At 54.5% G+C, this 22,102-nt stretch overlaps 1 protein-coding gene across 3 annotated transcripts in view; it reads left to right on the top strand.

Moving 5' to 3' along the window:
- HIPK2 (homeodomain interacting protein kinase 2) overlaps window positions 1-22,102 on the top strand; it is a 118,010-nt gene that overhangs the window by 25,959 nt on the left and 69,949 nt on the right. For all 3 annotated transcript variants that reach the window (XM_075558733.1, XM_075558732.1, XM_075558731.1), the window contains exon 2: window positions 19,084-20,167. In XM_075558733.1, the coding sequence (XP_075414848.1) occupies window positions 19,084-20,167 (1,084 nt within the window). The remainder of the gene's footprint in view (window positions 1-19,083; window positions 20,168-22,102) is intronic.

Genomic DNA, 22,102 nt, shown 5'->3' with positions numbered 1-22,102 from the left:
ACCTAACCACGGCATGGTGACTGGGAGAAAGACGGGGTCTCCACTCCTATAAAGAGGTGCCGTCTTAGAAACCCACGGGGCAGTCCCTCCCGTGCTAGAGAGTCCCTGTGAGTCAGCATCGACTCATGGCCGTGAGTTTGGTGAAGCGTGTGATGTCGGCCGGGACTGATGAATTCACGGGCCTTCCACGTCCTCACCCCTCCCTGCTCTAAGGCTTCAAGGGGATCTCAGGACTCGAGTCCCCAGTTCTTGGCAATTTGTGGTTCGGTTTGCGTTTCTCTGCCTCCAGGTGACCGCAAACAGCTTGTCAGACAGCTTGTCAGACAGCTTGTCACGTGCTTACTGGCCACGGTGCTTCTCCTCTGGAAGAAGGTCGACTCAGATTTTTGGCCCATTTTTAAATTGGGTTGTGCCCTCTTTTGTCCCTGTGCCGTAGCAGTCTGTCTTCTGTCTCTGGGTCTGAAATAGGCAAGCTGTCCACATCATATCACCCACAGGTTTCTCATCCCAGAGCCAACTGCCCAGAGAGGGAGGCCTTGGGTCTGGACATGAGCGCCCCTCCCCTTGTGCCTTGTCCACGGTGGCTCTGAGCCTGGAGAACCTGTCCCAGCAGGGCGCTTGCTCAGGTCTGCAGATGGGGGCTCTCAGGTGACTGTAAATCAGCGGTTCTCAACCTTTTGGGTTGTGACCCCTTTGGGGGTCAAATGACCCTTTCACAGGGTCGCCCGATTCATAATAGTAGCAAAACGACAATAATGAAGTAGCAGCGAAAGTAATGTTATGGTTGGGGGTCACCACCCCGTGAGGAACTGTCTTAAAGGGTCACGGCATGAGGAAGGTTGAGAACCACTGCTGTAGATAGATGCTGGCTGCTGCTGGCTGGCACCTGGGTGATGGCTGCCATCCAGAAAGGACACTGACAGCACTGGTCAAGATGGGGACCGCGTGTCCCCAGAGCCAGCTGGCACTTTTGTGAGTGAAAATGTGAAGGAATGTGGAAAATCAGGGTCTGTGAAAAGGGCAGGGTTTGTTTGTTTGTTTGTTTGTTTATCATTTTTTGGGGGGGTCTCTTACAGCTCTTATCACAATCCATCCTTCCATCCATCCATTGTGTCAAACACAATTTGCACATATGTTGCCATCATCATTTTCAAAACAGTTTCTTTCTACTTGAGCCCTTGGTATCAGCTCTTCTTTTTTTCCCCTGCCTCCCTCATGAACCCTTAATAATTTATAAATTACTATTTTTTCATGTCTTACACCGACCGCTGTCTCCCTTCATCCAGTTTTCTGTTGTTTGTCCCCCTTGTGGGGATATGTTATATGTTGATCATTGCGATCGGTTCCCCCTTTCTCCCCACCTTTCTCTTCCCCTCCTGGTATTGCTACTCTCGTGACTGGTCCTGAGGGGTGGATCTGTCCTGGGTTCCCTGTGTTGTGAGCTCTTATCTGTCGGCAGGGCTTTTATGGAAACCTTGGGTGATTTTGAGCAGAGTGGAAGTCCCAGCCTGTTCTCAAGCCCTGTCGGCTCCTCACTGCCTGTCCCCTTGGCTCTCCTTCCCCCATGATGTGGAGCCAGCCCCCCTGCCCACCAGTTCAAATCCAGCCACTCACTCCTCCCCCAGCCAGCAGGCCTCCTACCCCTTCAGAGCCCCCAGGTCCCTGATGGTGAGAGTGTTTCCTGCACCCTGGGGCAGAGGTGCAGGAAAGAGGTGAGAGGTGCCCCTGAGGTGGGAGGCGAAGGCTTAAGAAGTGAACAGTGACACTGCCAATCCTGCCGGGCCCTTGATCAGGACAACCTGAACCCAAACTCACTGCCACTCAGGCCATTGTGACTTGGGGGATCTTTACGGGGTGGGGCGGAGCTGCCGCCGGGGCTTCCCGGCCGGCAGACCTTTCTGTGAGTGGAAAACCTCCTCCTTCTCCCGAGGATCGCCTGGTGGGTTTGAACTGCTGAGAGGGAAGAATTGGACCCCAGAGATTTATGGGATTGAGAAGGCCCGGGGGGGGTGATGGGGGGAAGAGGCTTGGCTGTGGTTGCCAAGAGCGGGGAGCAGGCTGCATTGACCTGCAACACCTCACATTCCTGCCACCTTGGGGCCCACGGCTGCCCTCAGGAAGAGCCACCCAAGTCTCTGTCTCAGCTCTAGGGGTGGGGAGTCCAGATGGGGGTGTCCGCTGTGCAGATTCCTTTGAGTCCTGCGGGACCGTGTGACCCGGGCCCTTCTCCCCAGGCCTGGGGGCTGCCACAGCCCCCGGCGTCCCTGCGTAGCACCTGGTGTACTTCCACGTGGGGTCCTCTCCTGCTTGTGTCTCCTGATCTGGGCCACTCGGGAGGGAGGAGGGGTAGGACTGCTCCCCTGCATGGAACCTACATGGCCCCATTTGTACAGACAGACCCTGAGCCCCATAGCCAGCCCCGCTCACAGACCTTGGAGGGCATGGATGGACCCCATAAACGCCACTTCCCCTCTCTGTCCCCAGCACATAAACCCTTGGTTTTTGTTTTTGTTTTTTTTTTTTTTTGTATTTTTTTTTTATTTTTTTATTTTTTAATTATTTTTTATTTTTTTAACAAATTATTGGGGCTGATACAATTCTTTTCACAGTTCATACATATACATACATCAGTTGTATAAAGCACATCTGTACAGTCTTTGCCCTAATCATTTTTTTTCTCCTCTTTTCTTCATTTACATTTTATTAGGGACTCCAACAACTCTTACCACAATCCATACATATACATACATCAATTGTATAAAGCACACCCATACATTCCCTGTCCCAATCATTCTCAAGGCATTTGCTCTTCACTTAAGCCCCTTGCATCAGGTCCTCTTTTTTTTTTCCCCCCCTCCCTCCCTTTTCCCCCCTCCCTCATATGCCCTTGGTAATTTATACCTCGTTATTTTGTCATATCTTGCCCTATTCGGGGTCTCCCTTCCCCCCTTCTCTGCTGTCCCTCTCCCAGGGAAGAGGTCACATGTGGCTCCTTGTAATCAGTTCCCCCTTTCCAACCCACTCACCCTCCACTCTCCCAGCATCGTCCCTCACGCCCTTGGTCCTGGAGGTATCATCCACCCTGGATTCCCTGTATCTCCAACCCTCATATGTACCAGTGCACAGCCTCTGTCCTATCCAGCCCTGCAAGGTAGAATTCGGATCATGGTAGTTGGGGGGAGGAAGCATCCAGGATCTGGGGGAAAGCTGTGTTCTTCATCGATACTACCTCACACCCTAATTAACCCATCTCCTTTCCTAAGCCCCTCTATGAGGGGATCTCCATTGGCCGACACTTGGGCCTTGGGTCTCCACTCTGCACTTCCCCCTTCATTTAATATAATATATATATACGCATACATATATACATATACACATATATACACATACATACACACACTTATATCTTTTTTTTTTTTTTTGCATGATGCCTTATATCTGGTCCCTTGGGCACCTCGTGATCGCACTGGCCGGTGTGCTTCTTCCATGTGGGCTTATTTGTTTCTGAGCGAGATGGCCGCTTGTTCACCTTCAAGCCTTTAAGACCCCAAACACTATCTCTTTTGATAGCCGGGCACCATCAGCTTTCTTCACCACATTTGCTTGTGCACCCATTTGTCTTCAGCGATCCTATCATGGAGGTGTGCAGTCAATGATATGATTTTTTGTTCTTTGATGCCTGGTAACTGATCCCTTTGGGACCACTCGATCCCACAGGCTGGTGTGTTCTTCCATGTGGACTTTGTTGCTTCTGAGCTAGATGGCCGCTTGTTTATCTTCAAGCCTTTAAGACCCCAGTCACTATCTCTTTTGATAGCCGGGCACCATCAGCTTTCTTCACCACATTTACTTGTTCACCCATTTTGGCTCCAGCTGTTGTGTCGGGAGAGTGAGCATCATAGAGTTCCAATTTAATAAAAGAAGGTATTCATGCATAGAGGGAGTGTTTGAGTAGAGGCCCAAGGTCCTTCCGCCACCTTAATACTTGACCTATAAATATAGACACAAAGATCTATTTCCCCAACCTCCTATATATATTTGCATGTACATGTCTTTGTCTAGACCTCCATGAATGCCCTTTGACTCCTAGCTCTTTCCTCCATCTCCCTTGACCTTCCTCCTGCCCTACTACCATGCTTCATTGCCACCTGGGCTAGAGTATACCTCTTCTCTAAGCAACCTTACCCTTGATCATTTCCCACCAGGCCTGCCACTCCCCCTTCTCTACCCTTTGGGGTCCCATGTTTTTCCCTTGTCCCTGGGTTTGTTAACACCACTTCCTTACCACCCCCCTACCCCCCACCCCAAGTCCCCCCGGAACTGTCGGTCCCGTTGTTTTTCATCCAGATAGTTCATCCAGCCTGTCCTATTCAGACAGACCTGTGGAGTCACTAACATGCACGAAAACTAGACAGAGGAACACAAAGCAACAGTATACAACCAGACAACAAAACAACCAAAACAAACCACTGAAAAAGAACAGAACAAAACAGTTCACAAGAGAAAAGCTTGTAGTTAGTTCAGGGATCTTTGCTGGCCCTTAGGAGCGTTTTCCAGTCCAGTCTGTTGGGGCACCACGCCCTGGCCCCAAAGTCCACTTTCAGCATTCCCTGGGGACCTTGCCACTCCATTCCCTTGCTGTTCCGCTGCATTCCCCCAGTGCATTGCCTCGGTGTGGTGGGATCAGGTCAGGTGCAATTCCCACACTGTGTCTCCGGTAAACCCTTGGTTTTATGCTGCTCAGTAGGCTGTGTTTGCCTTTGTTACGTGACTTGTGTCAACAGCTATATGGCGGCAAGGCGGGGGACAGAGACGGACGGGGAGACAAGGCTGGCGCTCAGAGAGGTGTGAAGGGCCTGTGCTCAGCCCGGGGGAGTGGGGACTGGTATCTGAGGGGCCGAATCTAGTGTGAACCCCCAACCACTTGCCCTGTTCACCCAACACCCCCACACCCAGGCGTGTCACACAGGTTTGGGGCTGCAACCCCCAGCCCAGAACCAGGGCACCGTGGGGACACCTGCTCACACTGAAGCCCAGCCGCCCTGGGCCCGCTCACTCTAGGATTGTGCCCAGAACACACGGACTGTGGCCTTCGAACCCCGACACCTCGCAGAGCCTCCTTGTCTCTGACTCTCACTCACATCCTCTCTCTGCTTCTCCCCAAAGGAGCCGTGGCATCCTGGAGGCTGAGTGCTCTGCTGCTAAGCAGAAGGTTCCATGTTCGAGCCCCCTCCCTCCCCACAGCTCCTTGGGGGAAGGGCCCGGAGAGTTGCTCCCAGAAAGATTAAAACCAAAACCTGCTTCCAGCGGACTGACTCTGACCCTTAGGGACCCCGGGTGGGATTTCCGGGGTGAACCTTCGCGGGAGCAGAGTGCCTCCTCTTGTCTCTCAGAGCGGCTCCTGTGTTCAAACAGCCAACCTTGAAGCCAGCAGCCAGTGCCTAACCAGTAGTGCCACCAAGAGCAGTCCCAATGTGTCTCCTGGGGCCCCTGGGAGCCCGGAGCAGCTGGAGGACAGACCACATCCAGCATCTCCCCTGGGCGTTTGTGGTCCCATCTCTGGTTGGTGGCAGTGGCCGGTCTGAGAGGCCTGACCAGCTGCGTGGACATGAGGGACAGTATGGGTGAGTGCCCTGTGGCTCCTGGCAGCTGTGCCTCACACAGAGGCCTCTTCATGAGCACGTGTCTTTGCCGGCTGCTCCTGGGTGGTACGAGGCTGGCACTGACTGGCCAGCGGTCCTTCCATCCCCACCCCCCAGCCTCCCTGCCTCCTGGGCTGCGGACAGGCCGGGCTCAGAACGGCCTGCGGGGACCCCTGCCAGAGCCCACCCCAGACTTCAGGGACGGCTATGCACAGACTGAGCGACCACAGAGTCCAGCGATCCCACTGCTGGACACGGGCCCACAGGAGCTGAGAGCACTTGTCCACATAGACACCTGCGCCAAGAGTGTGGATGGGTCAGACGCAGTGTCCACACACGGAGGCAGGAAGGGGTCACTGGCACCTGCTCAGCTCCCCACAGCATTTCACCAAGAGAAAGTAGCCGGGCCCTGAAGTGCACATGCCGTGTGATTACACCGAGATGCGACTCCAGCCTTGGCAGATTCATGGGGCAGAAAAGGGACCGGGTGCCAGCAGACAGGAGGGGCGGGGAGAGGGAGTGGCTGCTGGTGGATGTGGGCTGTTTGTCGGCGGGGCGCTGGGGGGTGGGGTAGCGAAAGGTTCTGGAGTTAGGTCATGGGGAGGCTTACACAACTCTGAAGACCCTAAAGCCCATGAGAAGAATGACTTCTACAGCCGAGCCTCTTAAACTGGTTCGCACCCCTATGGGGCAGCTAAATACAGAGGTGGCGACGAATCTGGCACCAGAGTAAGGACGCTGAACATGCGAGGCGCCAAATGTCACTGTGAATCAAAGTGGGACAGACGGGGTGTTTCTGGCAGCGTCGGACGCGGCCTCACTGCAGCCTGGGTGCTGACCACACAGCAGGTGCACGCAGACACAACTCCCTCTAGCCGCGGCCTCCGTCCCAAACGCTCACCTGCTCATGTTCATTTCCACCTACAGTGCCCCCACTCTTGCTCATCCATCAATTCTGACCCACACGCAAGGCTTCTTTTTAAAATCATTTTATTGGGGGCTTGTACAACTCATCACAATCTATCTATCCATCCATCCATCGTGTCAAGCCCATTTGTACATATGTTGCCATCATTATTTTAAAAACATTTGCTTTCTACTTGAGCCCTTGGTATCAGCTCATTTTTCCCCCTTCTTCCCCCATCCTCCCTCCCTCACGAATCCTTGATAATTTATAAATCTTTTGTTTCACGTCTTACACTGGCCTCTGTCTCCCTTCACCCACTTTTCTCTTGTCCGTCCCCCAGGGAGGGGGTTATAAGTGGATCCTTGTGATCGGTTCCCCCTTTCTACCCTACCTTCCCCTTCCCCTCCTGATATCACTGCTCTCATAATTGGTCCTAAGGGTTTTATCTGCCCTGGATTCCCTGTGCTTCCAGTTCCTATCTGTACTAGTGTACATCCTCTGGTCTAGCCGGATTTGTCAGGTAGAAATGGGACCATGAGAGTGGAGGAGGGGAGGGGAGGAAGCATTCAAGGACGAGAGGAAGGTTGTATGTTTCATCGTTGCTGCACTGCATCCTGGCTGGCTCGTCTCCCCACCATGCAGGGATTCTTAAACCTTCCCACTTGCAGCCCCTTCGGCAGAGAAATTTTCATGGCTCCAGGGTGGAGAAGTATTTAAGTATAGAGATCAAGCGTGGCTCTAAGTGCCAGTGATGGCTTTGATAGCATCACCAAGCACAAGGGAGCCCTGGTGGCATAGCAGTGATGTGTTGGGATACTAACCACAGGTCAGCAGTTCGAAACCACCAGCGGCGCCACGAGAGAAAGACAAGGCTTCCTAGTCCCATGTCTCAGAAACCTGCATGGGCAGTTCTGCCCTGTCCTATAGGGTTGCGATGAATTGGAATTGACTCGATGGCAGTGAGTTTGGTTTTTGGAGCCAAGCACGCCTAACTCTGGGGATGGCTTTCGACTACCGGCACACGTGGTGTGTAGATTTGAGCACAGCGAGACCATTCTAGAAGCTTCCCTGAACCCTTCCCGGTAGCCAGCTCCTCCATGGACAGGCGAGGGACCCTGAGGAAGGGGCAGTCTGCCAGGCTGAGGCAGGGTGGCGGGTCCTGCCCTAAGCAGTGGTTCTAGGGGCCGACCTGGTGCCTGTGGGGGCTGAAGGGAAGTGTACAGAATCGCGGATCGATTGCCAGCAGCCTGATTCCCAGCCCAACTGTGGCCAAGTTCCAGTTGGAGCGTGTCAGATTCCAGCGATTAATGAATGGGCAGTCACACGCGTATGTGACTGAACACTGTATTTGGAAATGATTTCCAAGTTTCTGAGAAGTTGCAAAATTAAAAGTAGCACCAGGGGGAAAATCCAAGCCCTTTGCCCAGAGTCACCAGTTTCTGCCCCCTCGCCCCCAGCCCCGCCTGTTGTATCTTTTCCTCTCTGCCTCTTGCTGCATCTTCTCAAGTAACAAGCCCATGCTGTGAGTTCCAGCTCACAGAGACCCCAGAGGACAGAGCAGACCTGCCCCAGAGGGTCCCCAAGGCAGGACATGCTTAGTCTCCGCATGTCTGATTCAGTGATGCCGGTCACGAAGCAGACTGCCACGTCTCCCTCCCGCAGAGCAGCTTGTGGGTTTGAACTATGGACCTTGTGGTTAGCAGCACTAATCACCACACCACCAGGCCTCCTTGAGTCCATATGGTGTGTGTATGTGAGGTTCACAGGAGAGATCCTTCCGTTTCCCACCAGCTCTTGGAAGCTCGTGTATGCATGGTGTCTGCTCTGAATGATTCGGAAGGGAAGTTGTGACTGTCCCAGAGTGTCTGAGTGATGCAAACCAGGAAACTCAAACTCCAGGCTCGCTGCCCGTGAGGCGATGCTGGCTCAGAGCGACCCTACGGGTCAGGGTAGAACTGCCCCCCGTGAGTTCCCAAGAAGGTACCTTTTGGCGGCACTTGAAAGCCCTGTCTTTCTCCAGAGGAGCGGCTGGTGGGTTGAACTGCCGCAGCCCAGCACGTAACCACGTTGCCACCCACCAAGGCTCCTGCTGCAAATGGTTACGCGCTCGGTAATGAACCCAAAGCTGGTGGTTCACGCCTGCCAAGGTAGAAAGGCTGGCAGCCTGGGTCCAAAGGCCCAGCCACTGAAGACACTGCCTGTGGCCTGGCCTTGGTCCACATGAGGGCGGCACGAGCATTCACACGGGGCCCGTCCTCCTGCAGGGTCCAGCAGCGCAGCCTCTGGCCACATGGAGTGACGGAGCTCACCATTCACCCTCGGTCACAATAGCCATGTTTTCAGATGCCCACGTGGCTCGTGTTCATATCCTAGAATGTTCTCATCCTCTCCGGAGTTCTCCTGGACAGGGTTGCATCACCCCAATCCCTTGGGGTGTGTTTCCTGAGAGCAAGATGATCTCTCTCTCTCTCTCTCTCAGTCATGTCACACGGGCACAGAGTACAGAGTACCACGTCATCAATCTCGGATACAAGATCTTATTTGTTTTAACATACACCAGTTAGCTTCTACATGCATCATTCAGAGACACCGATTGTATTTTTTATTTAAAGAAACTTTATTTTGAATTAGGTGAAGGTTGACGGGGCAGATCATGGTCTTAGGTGCAGCAGCCCATTCACTGCAGTCCCTTGGCGTGCCAGCACGCTTCCCACTCCCCATGTTTCCCCCTGCCCTGGCCCTCGAAGCATGGTCCTTGGGCCAGGGCTGCCCCATGGTCACTAGTGGTTGGGTATTCTAACACGGAGGGGAGTTCGGTTCCACACCTGAAAGGTAAAGGTCATATACATAGTCTTGGAGGCTCCATTAGTCTCTGTGAGACCAGTAATCTTGGTCTCTATTATGATTTGGGATCTTGTCCGCAGTTTTCTGCCATGCTGTTCATGATCTTCCAGTGTCATCCTTTCCAGCGCAGTCAGCACTGGTAGCCGGGCACCACCTAGGTCTTGGGCTCTCAGGATTGTGGAGACAGACAATTGCTTGGCCATCGGTGCACTGGACTCATTGGTCCCTGTGTCCTTTCCATGTCCATGTTCGAAGAGTTGCCCTTCAGATGGCTGCTGTCTGAGGCTGAGAGTTCTCTAGAGGGGCAAAACCACATTGGGCCGCTAACTACAAGGTTGGTAGTTTGAAAACATCAGCTGCTCCGTGGGAGAAAGAGGAGGCCCAATGTGTAACCAGGACACCCACTCAACAGAGTTCCAGAAATTCAGAGATGACGAATTCCCTCTTGCATAAAAGAAAAAAATATCCCTGCCTACCTAGTTGTTCATCTTGATTTTATTTAGGATAGCAGACTCCCAGGAGAAGCTTACTGCTCAGGCCTGCCCTCAGAGTCCTTGTCCATAGGTGCGTGGGCATGGTTCTCCAACTGTGTAGGAAGTGGCCACGCTTTGGTCAAGATTGGCAACTCAGAACACCTGCACATTTTGTCCGTGGGGTGTGCCCTTTGGGACATTGCCAGCAACTCCTGGGGGCCCTGGAGGGCCGGATGGGACTTTCCCACCCCATTTTCCAAGACCGTCTGTCTTTCCAGAAGCAGGCTGCCTGTGTCGTTCCCTCAGAGCAGCCAGTGGGTTTGCACTGCCGACCTCTCTCTCCATCAACAGCCGAGCACTTACCTGTTGCTTCCCCAGGGCTCCATCGTCCGTCTGTCCATCTACCTGCTCACCTGTTGAAACGCTGGCCATCTGTGTCTCTGGGGCAAGCAAGCCGCCGCCGCCCAGTCCTTATGTGGCGTGGTTTTAACTGGGGTGGGCCTGGACTGGAATCAGGGCAGCTGGTCTTGTTTTTTGCCTGTGTGGGCGCCAGCCTAGTTCCTGACACCCTCAGTTGGGGAGATGGTGCAGGCTTGAGGGAAGGGTCAATGTGGGCGGGCTTTGGACAGAAGAGACAGGGTGGCGTGGTCAGCAGGTGAGGACCTGGGCAGATGGGTCCTGGCGAGGGAGCCCTCTGCCCACACTGATGTGCACAGGTTCCTTCAGAACTGCTCACCTCCTGCAGGCCCAGAGTGGACAGCCTCTCTCTCTCTCTCTCTCGTCCTAAAGGTCGCTCGGTAGCCAGCACCCAGAGCCCCCACAGAAAACCAGAAAGCCAAACTCATAACACTGATTCAGTTCTGACTCGGAGCGCCCCGTGAGGCAGGGTGGAACTGCCCCTGTGGGTTTCTGAGACTCTTTTTACAGGAGTAGAAAGCCTCATCTTTAGCCTGTGGAGAGGCTGGTGGTTTTGAACTGCCGACCTTGCAATTCGAGACCCAGCCCATAGCCACTGAGCCAGCTTACCCTCAAGTTAACCCAGTGTTTTGCTTGTTTCCACATGAACACTTCCACTAATTGTGGGGCTTTGAGGAACCACAAAGGTCAGCAGTTCAAACCCGCCAGCTGCTCCTCGGGAGACATATGGGGACCTTGGAAACCCACAGGGGTAGCTCTCATCTGCCTGATAAGGTCGCCAGGAGGCAGAATCAATGCATGGCAGGGGGGGTGGTGAGTTGCCCATGGGTCTTTTAAGGCTAGTTGTAGAGAAATGAAAACAACACACACATACACACAACAAACCACCTTCTGATTAAAGAGGGGAAGATGCAGGTCCTTCTTGTGGAAGGCTGGGACCAGTTTCCCTGGGAACAGGCAGCTGGAGCAAGGTGCATCTGGTTTCCTTCAAGCTGAGACTAGAAGCCTGCTGTTCTTTTAAAAAAAAAAAGTGTGTTCAGTGAACGTTTACATGGCAAACTTGGGTTCCCAGGTGGCACTTACAAGCTGCGGGGCAGGCTGATGATCCTCATGAAGGCCAGGGCCCTGGGGGGCGTCGTCGGTGCCCTGGAGAAGGACTCTGAGGGGGCTGCATTTCGTCAGCCTCCCTGAGGCCCTCCGAGCTCAGTGGGATTCCTCATGGTCTGGCTGCCCCCCAGGCATGGGACCTCAGCCTTCACACAGTCAGGCTATAGGTAGCCACCCTCATCCGTTTCCACGGAGGCCTGGTCCAGTCTCAGGAAGCTGCGGCCAAGCTGGGGCAGGAGGGGCAGCCGGATGGATGCGAGGACCGCTCAGGTTGCTATGGGCAATGTGAGCAGCACTCAGGGAGGGCTGGTTTGGGCCCTTCATTAGCCAGTCCCTGGTGGGTACGTGGCCAGAGAGGGCTGGTTTTGACCTTTACTTAGCTAGCCCCTGCTGGGTGGGCCTAGAGCTTGCCTGTGATCAGGAAACGATCCTTTCCTAGCCGAAGAAGGATGGCCTGCGGCAGAATTTCTAGAGTGACAGAAAGTGCTGTCTCAGCTCTTGGAAGAATCCCATTCCTTAGCTTAGCAGGGCGCACATGGGGGCATGACTGGTCTTCTTCCCAGAGACCACCTCTCCCCGCTTCTATAGCTCCTCTTCCTCCCCCTCCCCAAGATCCTGACTGGGAAAGGAGGGCTTCCTCCCTCTTCATTCTCCTGGATTGGTCCCGGAGTTGTGCTCCATCCCTCTCTGATCCTTGGCTTTCCCTGACACACACTGCCCTCAGGCTACTAGACGCCTTCAGTGAGCCCCACCCCCAGACTGCTGCGTCTGTCCCCCGCCCTCCCCCCTCCCACCAAAGTGGACCTCCTCAAGGATTCTATGTCCATCTCAGCGTTGACCTCCGCCCACCGGTCACCGTCTTCCTCTGGGACCTCTCGCCCATCCTCCGGCCCTGGCACTTTCCCAGCACCTGTAACACGTCCCCTCTCCTTTGCTCCGATGCTGTGAACACTCACGGTGAGGAGGCCAGAGTCTGGATTCAGGGCACCAGCTCCTGGGGAAGATTCACTCTGCTGGTAGCCCTGGGCTGTCTGTCCACTCGGCACTGGGAGCCCGGCGTGCCTTGAAGAGCCCCTTGTGTCCCCCATCACTCCTTTCCTCCATCTAAGAGGTTCCCAGTGCAGTGACCTCAGGTCCAAAGGATGCTGACTCTTCTTTCCCGGTGACAGCTGGCCCCCCCGTTCTCTGCTGGCTTCTCTCCCCTTGTCTCAAGCAAGGGTGTGCCTTGAGTCCTGCCCACTTGTAAGGCTGTGACTCAAGCTACAACCCACCCTAATCCTGCCCCATTGGCATGTGGAGGGTGGGATTTACAACACCCCCGACTGGAGGATAATCACATCAGATGACAAACACAGAGGGCAGCCTCACATGTCCGGGAATCATGGCCTACCCAAGTGGACACCGGCTTGGGGAGGGCGCAGGTTACTCCCTACCAGAGCTCTTCCGCGGGCCTCTGATCCCTTGGGTGCCAGCTCTCCCAGTTGAACCCCCGCCCACCCACCCACACTGAGCAGACTAGCCCCCTCCCACGGGTGTCCACGCTCGTCATTCAAGATGAGCCCCAACAAATAGGAACTAGATGCTGATTGGTCGTCTGTAGCCGGTGGTTCCTGACAGGTAGGGCTTGGAGTTCAACTTGCCAAAGAACAGTTCTGTTCTCTGCACCTACTAAGACAAACGCGTTAGCACCCCTCCGCGTGCTCCCAGTCCCCCCAGGAGCCCCGCTCATCTTGGCCCCAGCACACGCTCTGTCTATTGCTTCACGTCTCAGCCACCAAGGTCTGTGTTTCACCTACTTCGTTCCCATTTCTGCTGACTACCCCTTCTCCCTGGTGACAGTCTTCCCGTTGGGCCAGAATGAGTCTGATAGAGGAAGTTCTCATTTTAAACAATTCTCAATGGCATTTTCCAGTCATGTACTATACCTCCTGCCATCATAACCCAAGGGAGTGGCGATGACAGGTGACTTGGTGTCATGGCGAGGCCTCTGAGGGTTAGCTTAGAAATCCATAAAGAATCAGCGGACTCTCACTCTCACACTCACACTCACACTCTCACTCTCACACTCTCACTCACTCTCACACTCTCACTCTCTCACTCTCTCTCACTCTCTCTCATTCCTTGATCATCAGACCAAGGAACACCTAAAAAGAAAGAAAAAAAAATCTCTCAGCATCGGGTTCAGGTGCCCTGTTCCTGTCACGAGCCGGGGGCATCAGGGCAAACATGACACTGGGCTCTTCCTCTAGCCCACCCCAACCCGCCCAGCTTCAGGGAGCCGCACCAATCTCACCAGGTGTTGCAGGGAGACACCCACAAGGAGACATGCTTTCACGAAATCCTTTCATGATTACGCTACAAACCATCAGCCATCTACAGACACGGTTTCCAGACGATTACTGAAGATTTTCTTCTGTGAAACCTCCTGTGGGCTGGGGTTTCCCAGTACAGAACCCGGTCACATGGCTCTGTGGGCAGCTGGGTCCAGGTTTCAGCCTGTTGACTGTTGGCCTCCCCAGTGGGCAGCAGAGGCTGGGCCAGGCGGCCGGCAGAAGCCAGGCATCTCCCGCCAGGCAGGTCCTCTCTGACAGTGGATATCTGTTGCCAGAGGCAGCCAGTGATGACCACCACCATTTATGACCTTGGCCATCAATCCAGTAAGTGTAAGCCACCCCCACTCCCACCCCTCTGTAAGATTCTGCTCTATGCCCTACCTTCCTACCGGTTGATTTTGGGAGCCAGGAAAACGGAGGCTGGAGCCACCGCTCCCTCGTCGATCCTCACCCCAACCCCAAGTCGAGGAAGAAGGTGGCAACAGGGGCAGGACAGAGCCCGTGGGAGGAAGGCAAGCTTGTTGGCCGCCTGCACCGAGAACGAGGTGGAAATTTCGTTTGTGCCAGTGCATGCAAAATAGCTCTGCTGACCAGGAGGTCTGCGGTTCAAACCCAGCTGCTGGCCATTCCCAGAGAGAGAGACGTGGCGGGTGGCTTCTGTAACCCAGCATCCTTGGAAACCCTCCGGGGAGTTGGCATTGACCCGCAGGCAGGAAGACAGGATTTGGGAGGGGAGGGTCTGGCTGGAACCCAGGAGCAGTGGGGGAAAAAAAGGCCATCTCATCCCGGCCTCGGAGGTTAGAGCCCCAGCCTTGTCTGGTGCAGGACACATGCTGGCCCCACCACCCATGCCGGGGCTGGAGTGCAGGGGCCAGGCAAGAAGAGACTGCTCAGGCAGATCTTGGGGTCAGGGCCAGGCAGGCTCTGGGCAGCTAGCTGTTGGGTTGCCCCTGGGCTGCTGACTTCAGGCCAGGCATGCCTGGCTACTGTCTTGGCTTTCTAACAGCCTTGGTTTGGGGACTAGGTGCTGGCAGATAGTTCCCTGATCTCTCCAGTGTGCCTATGGCCAGGGAGGGCCCTGGAGCCTGAGAGCCGAACTGCGGCCCACCGATGCTGCACCTTCCAGGACCACAAACCCATGCCACCAACAAAACCCCTAGACAGAACCAGAGAATTCATCCAAAGAAGCACATGTTGGATACCCAAGGTGCCCCCTAACTGATGCATGTGGACACAGCCAGGCAGTGGGGTACCCTACGCCCATACAGAGGAGAAGACTGTGCCCTACGACAGAGCTAGGTAGGCTGGCAGTGCACACCGCTGGGAGAGAGAAACCAACTGAGAAGGCTGCTGACCAACTGCGTGGTCTCAACCACCATGGCATCTGGGGAATGGCCAGTGTCCAGTGCAGTGGTGGCTGGGCCATCTGGGTCGGGGGGAACAGATACAGGGGGCCCAAGGCACTTTGCGTGCAGTGGTGCTGTCAGGTGTGGGCACTGCCATGGTGGGCATGTGTCTGCACCCACCCTGAGAACCCACAGAACTGTGCAGCTCTCAGAGCGGGCTCTGCCATGGCCTGCAGGGCTGCCACCAACAGCAGCAGGGCCACGTGGACCCGTGGGTTATGGTAAGGGACAGCAGGGATGCCCCTTAAAAGTTGTAGGAGAGGAGAGACTGGCGGAGCAGTGGAGGAGGGCGCGTGTGAGACCTGTCTGTGCTGCCCACAGTTCTGCAAGCCCCCATCTCCGTGGCAAATGGGCCGTCTGGTTTTAACCAAAGGAGAAGGAAGTCCTCATGGTGGACACCTTGTCTGACTCTCAGGCGGGGTCCCCCGCAGAGCTGGTGGGCGCTGGAGCCATGTGGGCCTGGGGACACAGTGACCGACTGCCGGGGCTCCTCTCCCAACCCCCAGGTTGTTTATTTCCTTCTCTTTAGCTTTTTTGTTGTGGCTCGGGGGGCGGTTTACAGAGCAGGTCCATTTTCCATTCAAAATGCCTGCATGTTTTTTAAAAAAAATTTGAGACGGTGGCCATGGAAGTCAGAATCCGCTAAGGAATGTGTAACAACTCACCTGCCGAATCAACTAGCCCGGAAAATGGATGGCGCTGGAGTGTAGGGCCCATACCCGGCCGTCACCGGCAGTCGGGACGTGCGCGAGAGGGACGGGAGCGACCCGACCTGGAAAAAAAAATTTTACAGATATGATATTTTATTTAAAGAGGCCTTTTGAAAAATTATCTATTCTACTACATCTCACATTTTCTCTTCTTTTTTTAAAATCGTTTCATTAGGGACTCATACAACTCTTATCACAGTCCATACACACATCAATTGCGTAAAGCATATTCATACATTCATTGCCCTCATCATTCTCAAAACATTTGCTCTCCACCTAATCCCCTGGCATCAGCTCCTCAATTTTCTCCTCCCTCCCTGCTCCCCCTCCCTCATGAACCCTTCATAATTTATAAATTATTATTTCGTCATAACCTTCCCTGTCCGACATTTCCCTTCACCCACTTTTCTGTTGTCCGTCCCCCAGGGAGGAGGTCACATGTAGATCCTTGTATTCAGTTCCCCCTTTCCAGCCCACCCTCCCTCTACCCCCCAAGTATCACCACTCTCACCGCTGGTCCTGAAGGGATCACCCGCCTTGGATTCCCTGCGTTTCCAGTTCCTATCTGTACCAGTGTACATGCTCTGGTCTAGCCAGACTTGCAAGGTAGAATTGGAATCATGATAGTGGAAAGGTGTGGGGGGCATTTAGGAACTAGAGGAAAGTTGTATGTTTCATCATTGCTATATCGCACCCTGACTGGCTTGTCTCTTCCTCGAGACCCTTCTGTAAGGGGATGTCCAGTGGCCTACAAATGGGCTTTGGGTCTCCACTCCGCACTCCCCCGCCTCATTCACTATGATAAGATTTTTTGTTCTGATGATGCCTGATACCTGATCCCTTCAAGACCTAGTGATTGCACAGGTTGGTGTGCTTCTTCCATGTGGGCTTTGTTGCTTCTCAGCTAGACAGCTGCTTGTTTATCTTCAAGCTTTTAAGACCCCAGACGCTATATCTTTTTATAGCCGGGCACTATCAGCTTTCTTTGCCACATTTGCTTATTCACCCATTTGTCTTCAGCGATCATGTCAGGCAGGTGAGCACACAAAGATATGATTTTTTTTTCTTTGATGCCTGATAACTGATCCCTTCAGCATCTTATGATTACACAGGCTGGTGTACTTCTTCCATGTGAACTTTGTTGCTTCTAAGCTAGATGGCTGCTTGTTTACCTTCAAGCCTTTAAGACCCCAGACACTATAACTTTTGATAGCCGGGCACCACCAGCTTTCTTCACCACATTTGCTTATTCACCCGCTTTGTCTTCAGAGGTTGTGTCGGGAAAGTGAGCATCATAGAATGCCAACTAATAGAAGAAAGTATTCTTGCATTGAGGGAGTACTTGAGTGGAGGCCCAATGTCCTTCTGCTACCTTAATACTAAACCTATAAATATATACACATAAATCTATTTCTCCATCTTCATATATAAATATATTTACATATGCACATGCCTTTATTTAGACCTCTGTAAATGCCCTTTGCCTCCTAGCTCTTTCCTCTATTTCCTTTGACTTTCCTCTTGTCCCATTATCATGCTCAGTGTTCATTTGGGTTTCAGTAATTCCTCTTGGTTACATTACCCTTGATCACGCCCTACCAGGCCTCCTACACCCTCCTCACCACCGATTTGGATCACTTGTTGTTCCCTTGTCCCTGGGTTGTTAACACCCACTTCCTTTCCCCCCCGCCTCCCCCTCTCCCATGTCCCAACAGAACCATTGGTCCCATTGTTTTCTCCTCCAGATGGTTCATCCAGCCTATCTTATTTAGACAGACCTCCGAAGATAATAACATGCACAAAACAAGACCAAGCAACAATATACAACAAAATAACAACAAGCCAATGACAAAAAAACCCAAAATAAAACACAAGAAAGAAAAGCTTGTAGTCAGTTCAAGGACCGTTTGTTGGCCTTTAGGAGTATTTACCAGTCCAGTCTGTTGGAGCACCATGCCCTGGCCCCAAAGTCCACCTTCAGCATTCCCTGGGGACCTCGCCGCTCCGTTCCCTGGCTGTTCTGTTGCACCCCCTTAGTGTTTTGCCTCAGTGTGGTGGGATCAGATCGGACGCAATTCCCACACTGTGTGTCCGGTGTTGTCCTCTGTAGGCGACTTCATGTCTCATAGTGGGGCCAGCCATGTGGTTCTATCTGTGGACTGGCTACTCTAATTGGGAACATTGTTCTCAAGGCCTGGTGGGCCAGGATGTGCTCCACACTCTCCTCCTCCCCCTTCATCTGGTCCTGTGTGCTCCATCTGATCCGATATGTCCTTCTCCTGAAGCTGCAGATTCAATGCTGTCCTTTGAAATAAATTCTTCTAGAGGGAGGGGCTTTCTTTTCTTTTTTAAGAAAATAATTTTATTGGGGGCTCGTACAACTCTTACCACATCCACACTTATATCCATTGTGTCAAGCACTTTTGTACATTTGTTTCCCTTATCATTCTCAAGACAGTTGCTTTCTGCTTGAACCCTTAATATCAGCTCATCTTTCCCCTCCCCCCATGAACCCTTGATAATTTATAAATGATTATGATTTTGTTGTTTTGACTCCTCTGTGGTAAAAGCCACCACCGACCATCACACTTCCCACCCCTTCTTTCTGCTTCCTGGTCCCATTTCTCCTCATTTCCCGATTCTTCTGAACGGAGTCGTTGGGCAAAGATGGAAACGTTGCCCTCTCTTCTCAGATGACTTATTGTTTAGGGGGCAGCGGGGGGGGGGGGGGCGGGGGGCGTGGCGCGTGCCTCCCTCAGGTTACCACTCACCATCTAGACCCGTCTGTTCTTGCCCGGCGTGAGAGCAGGCCCGAGGAGGATGAAGGGCCTGCATCGGGGCTCTTGCCTGACCAGAAAGCCCGGTCTCCTTTATGAGGTTACGGTTTGTCCCGAGGTTTTCTCCCCGTCAATCCTGGACCTCCTGATGGGATTCCTTCCGGAGCAGGTGGCGGCAGTAGCTGGACCATCGAGTGCTTCTGGTCTCCAAGTCACAGTGGGGGGTCGGGGGCCGACACGTCCTCAGCCTTCTTCACGCTTCCTTCCTCTGGACAGGGGCAAACCAGGGGTGGCCTCTGCCATGGCCGTCCACGAGCTTGAAGGACCCCCGTGGGATGGCGCACACTGTCTTGGTGGGCTATGTGGTGGCTCTCGCTGATGGAGTCCAACTCCACCTGTTGGGTGGGGGCCTCCCCTCCCCCGGTGGTCCCACGGTGCTCATGTCTCCCCTCCTCCTCTCCCTGCAGGTATGGCCTCACATGTGCACGTTTTCTCCCCTCCCACCCTCCAGTCAAGTGCCTTCTGTAGTGTGAAGAAGCTGAAGGTGGAGCCTAGTTCCAGCTGGGACATGACTGGGTACGGCTCCCACGGCAAAGTCTACAGCCAGAGCAAGAGCCTAGCACCGTCACAGCCAGCCGCCACCGCCGTCAGCACCTCCCTGCCCGTCCCGAACCCAAGCCTACCTTACGAGCAGACGGTCATCTTCCCGGGCAGCGCGGGCCACATCGTGGTCACGTCGGCCAGCAGCACCTCCGTCGCTGGGCACGTCCTCGGGGGGCCGTACAACCTGATGCGCCGGAGCACGGTGAGCCTCCTCGACACCTACCAGAAATGCGGGCTCAAGCGTAAGAGCGAGGAAATCGAGAACACGAGCAGCGTGCAGATCATCGAAGAGCACCCACCCATGCTCCAGAACAACGCCAGCGGGGCCACCGTCGCCACTGCCACCACGTCCACTGCCACCTCCAAGAACAGTGCCTCCAACAGCGAGGGTGACTACCAGCTGGTCCAGCACGAGGTGCTGTGCTCCATGACCAACACCTACGAAGTCCTGGAGTTCTTGGGCCGGGGCACCTTCGGGCAGGTGGTGAAGTGCTGGAAGCGGGGCACCAACGAGATCGTGGCCATCAAGATCCTCAAGAACCACCCGTCGTACGCGCGGCAGGGCCAGATCGAGGTCAGCATCCTGGCGCGGCTCAGCACGGAGAGTGCCGACGACTACAACTTCGTCCGGGCCTACGAGTGCTTCCAGCACAAGAACCACACCTGCCTGGTCTTCGAGATGCTGGAGCAGAACCTCTACGACTTCCTGAAGCAGAACAAATTCAGCCCGCTGCCCCTCAAGTACATCCGCCCGGTCCTCCAGCAGGTGGCCACGGCCCTGATGAAGCTCAAGAGCCTGGGCCTCATCCATGCCGACCTCAAGCCCGAGAACATCATGCTGGTCGACCCGTCCAGGCAGCCCTACCGGGTCAAGGTCATCGACTTTGGCTCCGCCAGTCACGTGTCCAAGGCCGTGTGCTCCACCTACCTGCAGTCCCGATACTACAGGTAAGGCCACCACCCAGGCAGCGCGCCCGTGCTTGGGTGGTCCCCACGGGCCAGAGGGGACTTCAGGCCATCACGTGCTCCCTCAAGTGAGCCTCATGTAGCTGGGTGACAGGGACACGTGTGTGTGTGTGTGTGTGACCATGCAGAGCGCGAGGAGGAGGAGGGAGGTGGGTGAGAGGCATGGCACAGTCCTTCTGAGACGGCGGGGACAGTGGGATATTGGCATGGGACCAGGCTTTGAAGGGGGCTGCTGGTGGAGGAGGAGAGGCCAGGGTCTGTGTGACCTGCTGGAGGTCAGGACCTGCCCTGAGGAGGCCTAATGGGTGAAGATAGGGGTACTGGAAAGCCTACGCCAAGGCAGATGACTGGAGGTCTCAGACCCTGGACCGCTGAGCATACGCCGGCGGCTTTTGCCACCGTGTGAGGCGTGTTAGGAAGGAGAGCCGGCCCCGGGAGTTGCTGGAGGGGAGAAGCCAGGGACTCTGGCCCAGAAGATCACTGACCCTCTCTGTGTGGGAGCAGTGTAGTGCCACGGGCGGGGGTGTACTGAGCGTTCACATTCCCACCTGCCTGGACGGCCACGCCGAGTCTGACACTCCAGGCTCCACCTGGGACCTCTCATGCCGGGCCAACTCTGGAGCCACCCTGTGCCCTTGACCTGTCACACCATGGTTCATGTGCCGGGCAGCAAACTGAAAGGTCGGCGGTTCGAACCCAGCAGCCACTACGCAGGGGAAAGATGAGGCAGTCCACCTCTTTCCGGATTCACAGTCTCAGGCACGCTCGGGGACAGTTCAGGATGCGTCAGAGTGGACTTGCTGGCCATGGGCTGGGTTAGGGTGGTGACTGCTGTGTATTTAAGAGCCAGTGAGCGCTTAGGGCAAGATTTTGTGTGTCCAGTGAGCAGCTGTAGGTCAGCTGTTCAACCACTGCTTGCTCTGAAAGAGGACAAAGAGGCTGTCTGCTCCTGGAAAACCGATAGCCTCAGCAGCCCAGCAGAGGGTCACGGAGAGCGGTCCTAGGCTGCTGGTCCCAAGGTCAGCGGTTTTCAAAACCACCAGCCTTCCGCTCTTGTAGAGCCTTACAGCCTCAGAAACCCACAGGGCAGCTCTACTCCATCCTGTAGGGTTGGGATGAGTCAGTATCCACTCCATGGCAGCGTGAGTCTTTATGCTTTGGGCTGCTAACCTCAAGGTCAGCGGTTCAAAACCACCAACCGCTCTGAAGTAGAAAGAGGAGACTTTCCCATAAAGAGTGACCATCTCAGAAACCCACAGGGGCAGTTGTGCCCTGTCCTATAGGGTCGCTGAGTTGGCATCAACTGGACGGCTGTGAGTTTGAAGTTTGATGAGTCAGAACTGACTCAATGGCAGGTGGGGGCGGGTGGTGGTGGTTAGTTTTGGGGTTTTGTTTAGCACTTTAGCATCCTCCCTTCTTGACCCCATGTGACTGACAAGACCACCCCAATACAGCCAGTGGCAGGGTCACTTACAGCAGGTCTGCCCTGGTGCCAGGGGTCATACCCCAGAATCAGGGGGAGGGGTGGGGTGTCCGGAAATGTCGGCGGGGAGGGCTTGGAGCTCGTAACTGGCTTTACCAGGTCCTGTCCTCACCACTCTGCAGACAGGGCCAACCCTTTAGAAAAGCCCTGGGCAGCTGGACGCTTGGTCTCTGCCACCGGCTCCGGTCACATGAGACCCAGCACCCTAGCTTTCAAAGCCAGCTAGCCTCTTGCCTTCTGAACCCCTCTCTCCAGAGATCCAGTGTCCTCAAGGTCTCAGGGGCGCAGCTGGCCCAACATGAGCTCCCAAATTGGTCTCGGGTCCACCCTCTCCCCTGGTGGGGTCCACGGATATTTTCTCCCACAAGGGTTAGTGTCTGTCCTGAAGGTCCTCTGTCCTCCACTGGGGGCCAGCACAGGCCACGCTCACAGGC

The sequence above is a fragment of the Tenrec ecaudatus genome, chromosome 9 (assembly GCF_050624435.1).
Source record: "Tenrec ecaudatus isolate mTenEca1 chromosome 9, mTenEca1.hap1, whole genome shotgun sequence".
Lineage (NCBI taxonomy): Eukaryota > Metazoa > Chordata > Mammalia > Afrosoricida > Tenrecidae > Tenrec > Tenrec ecaudatus.
This window is presented reverse-complemented; position numbering and strand designations above follow the sequence as displayed.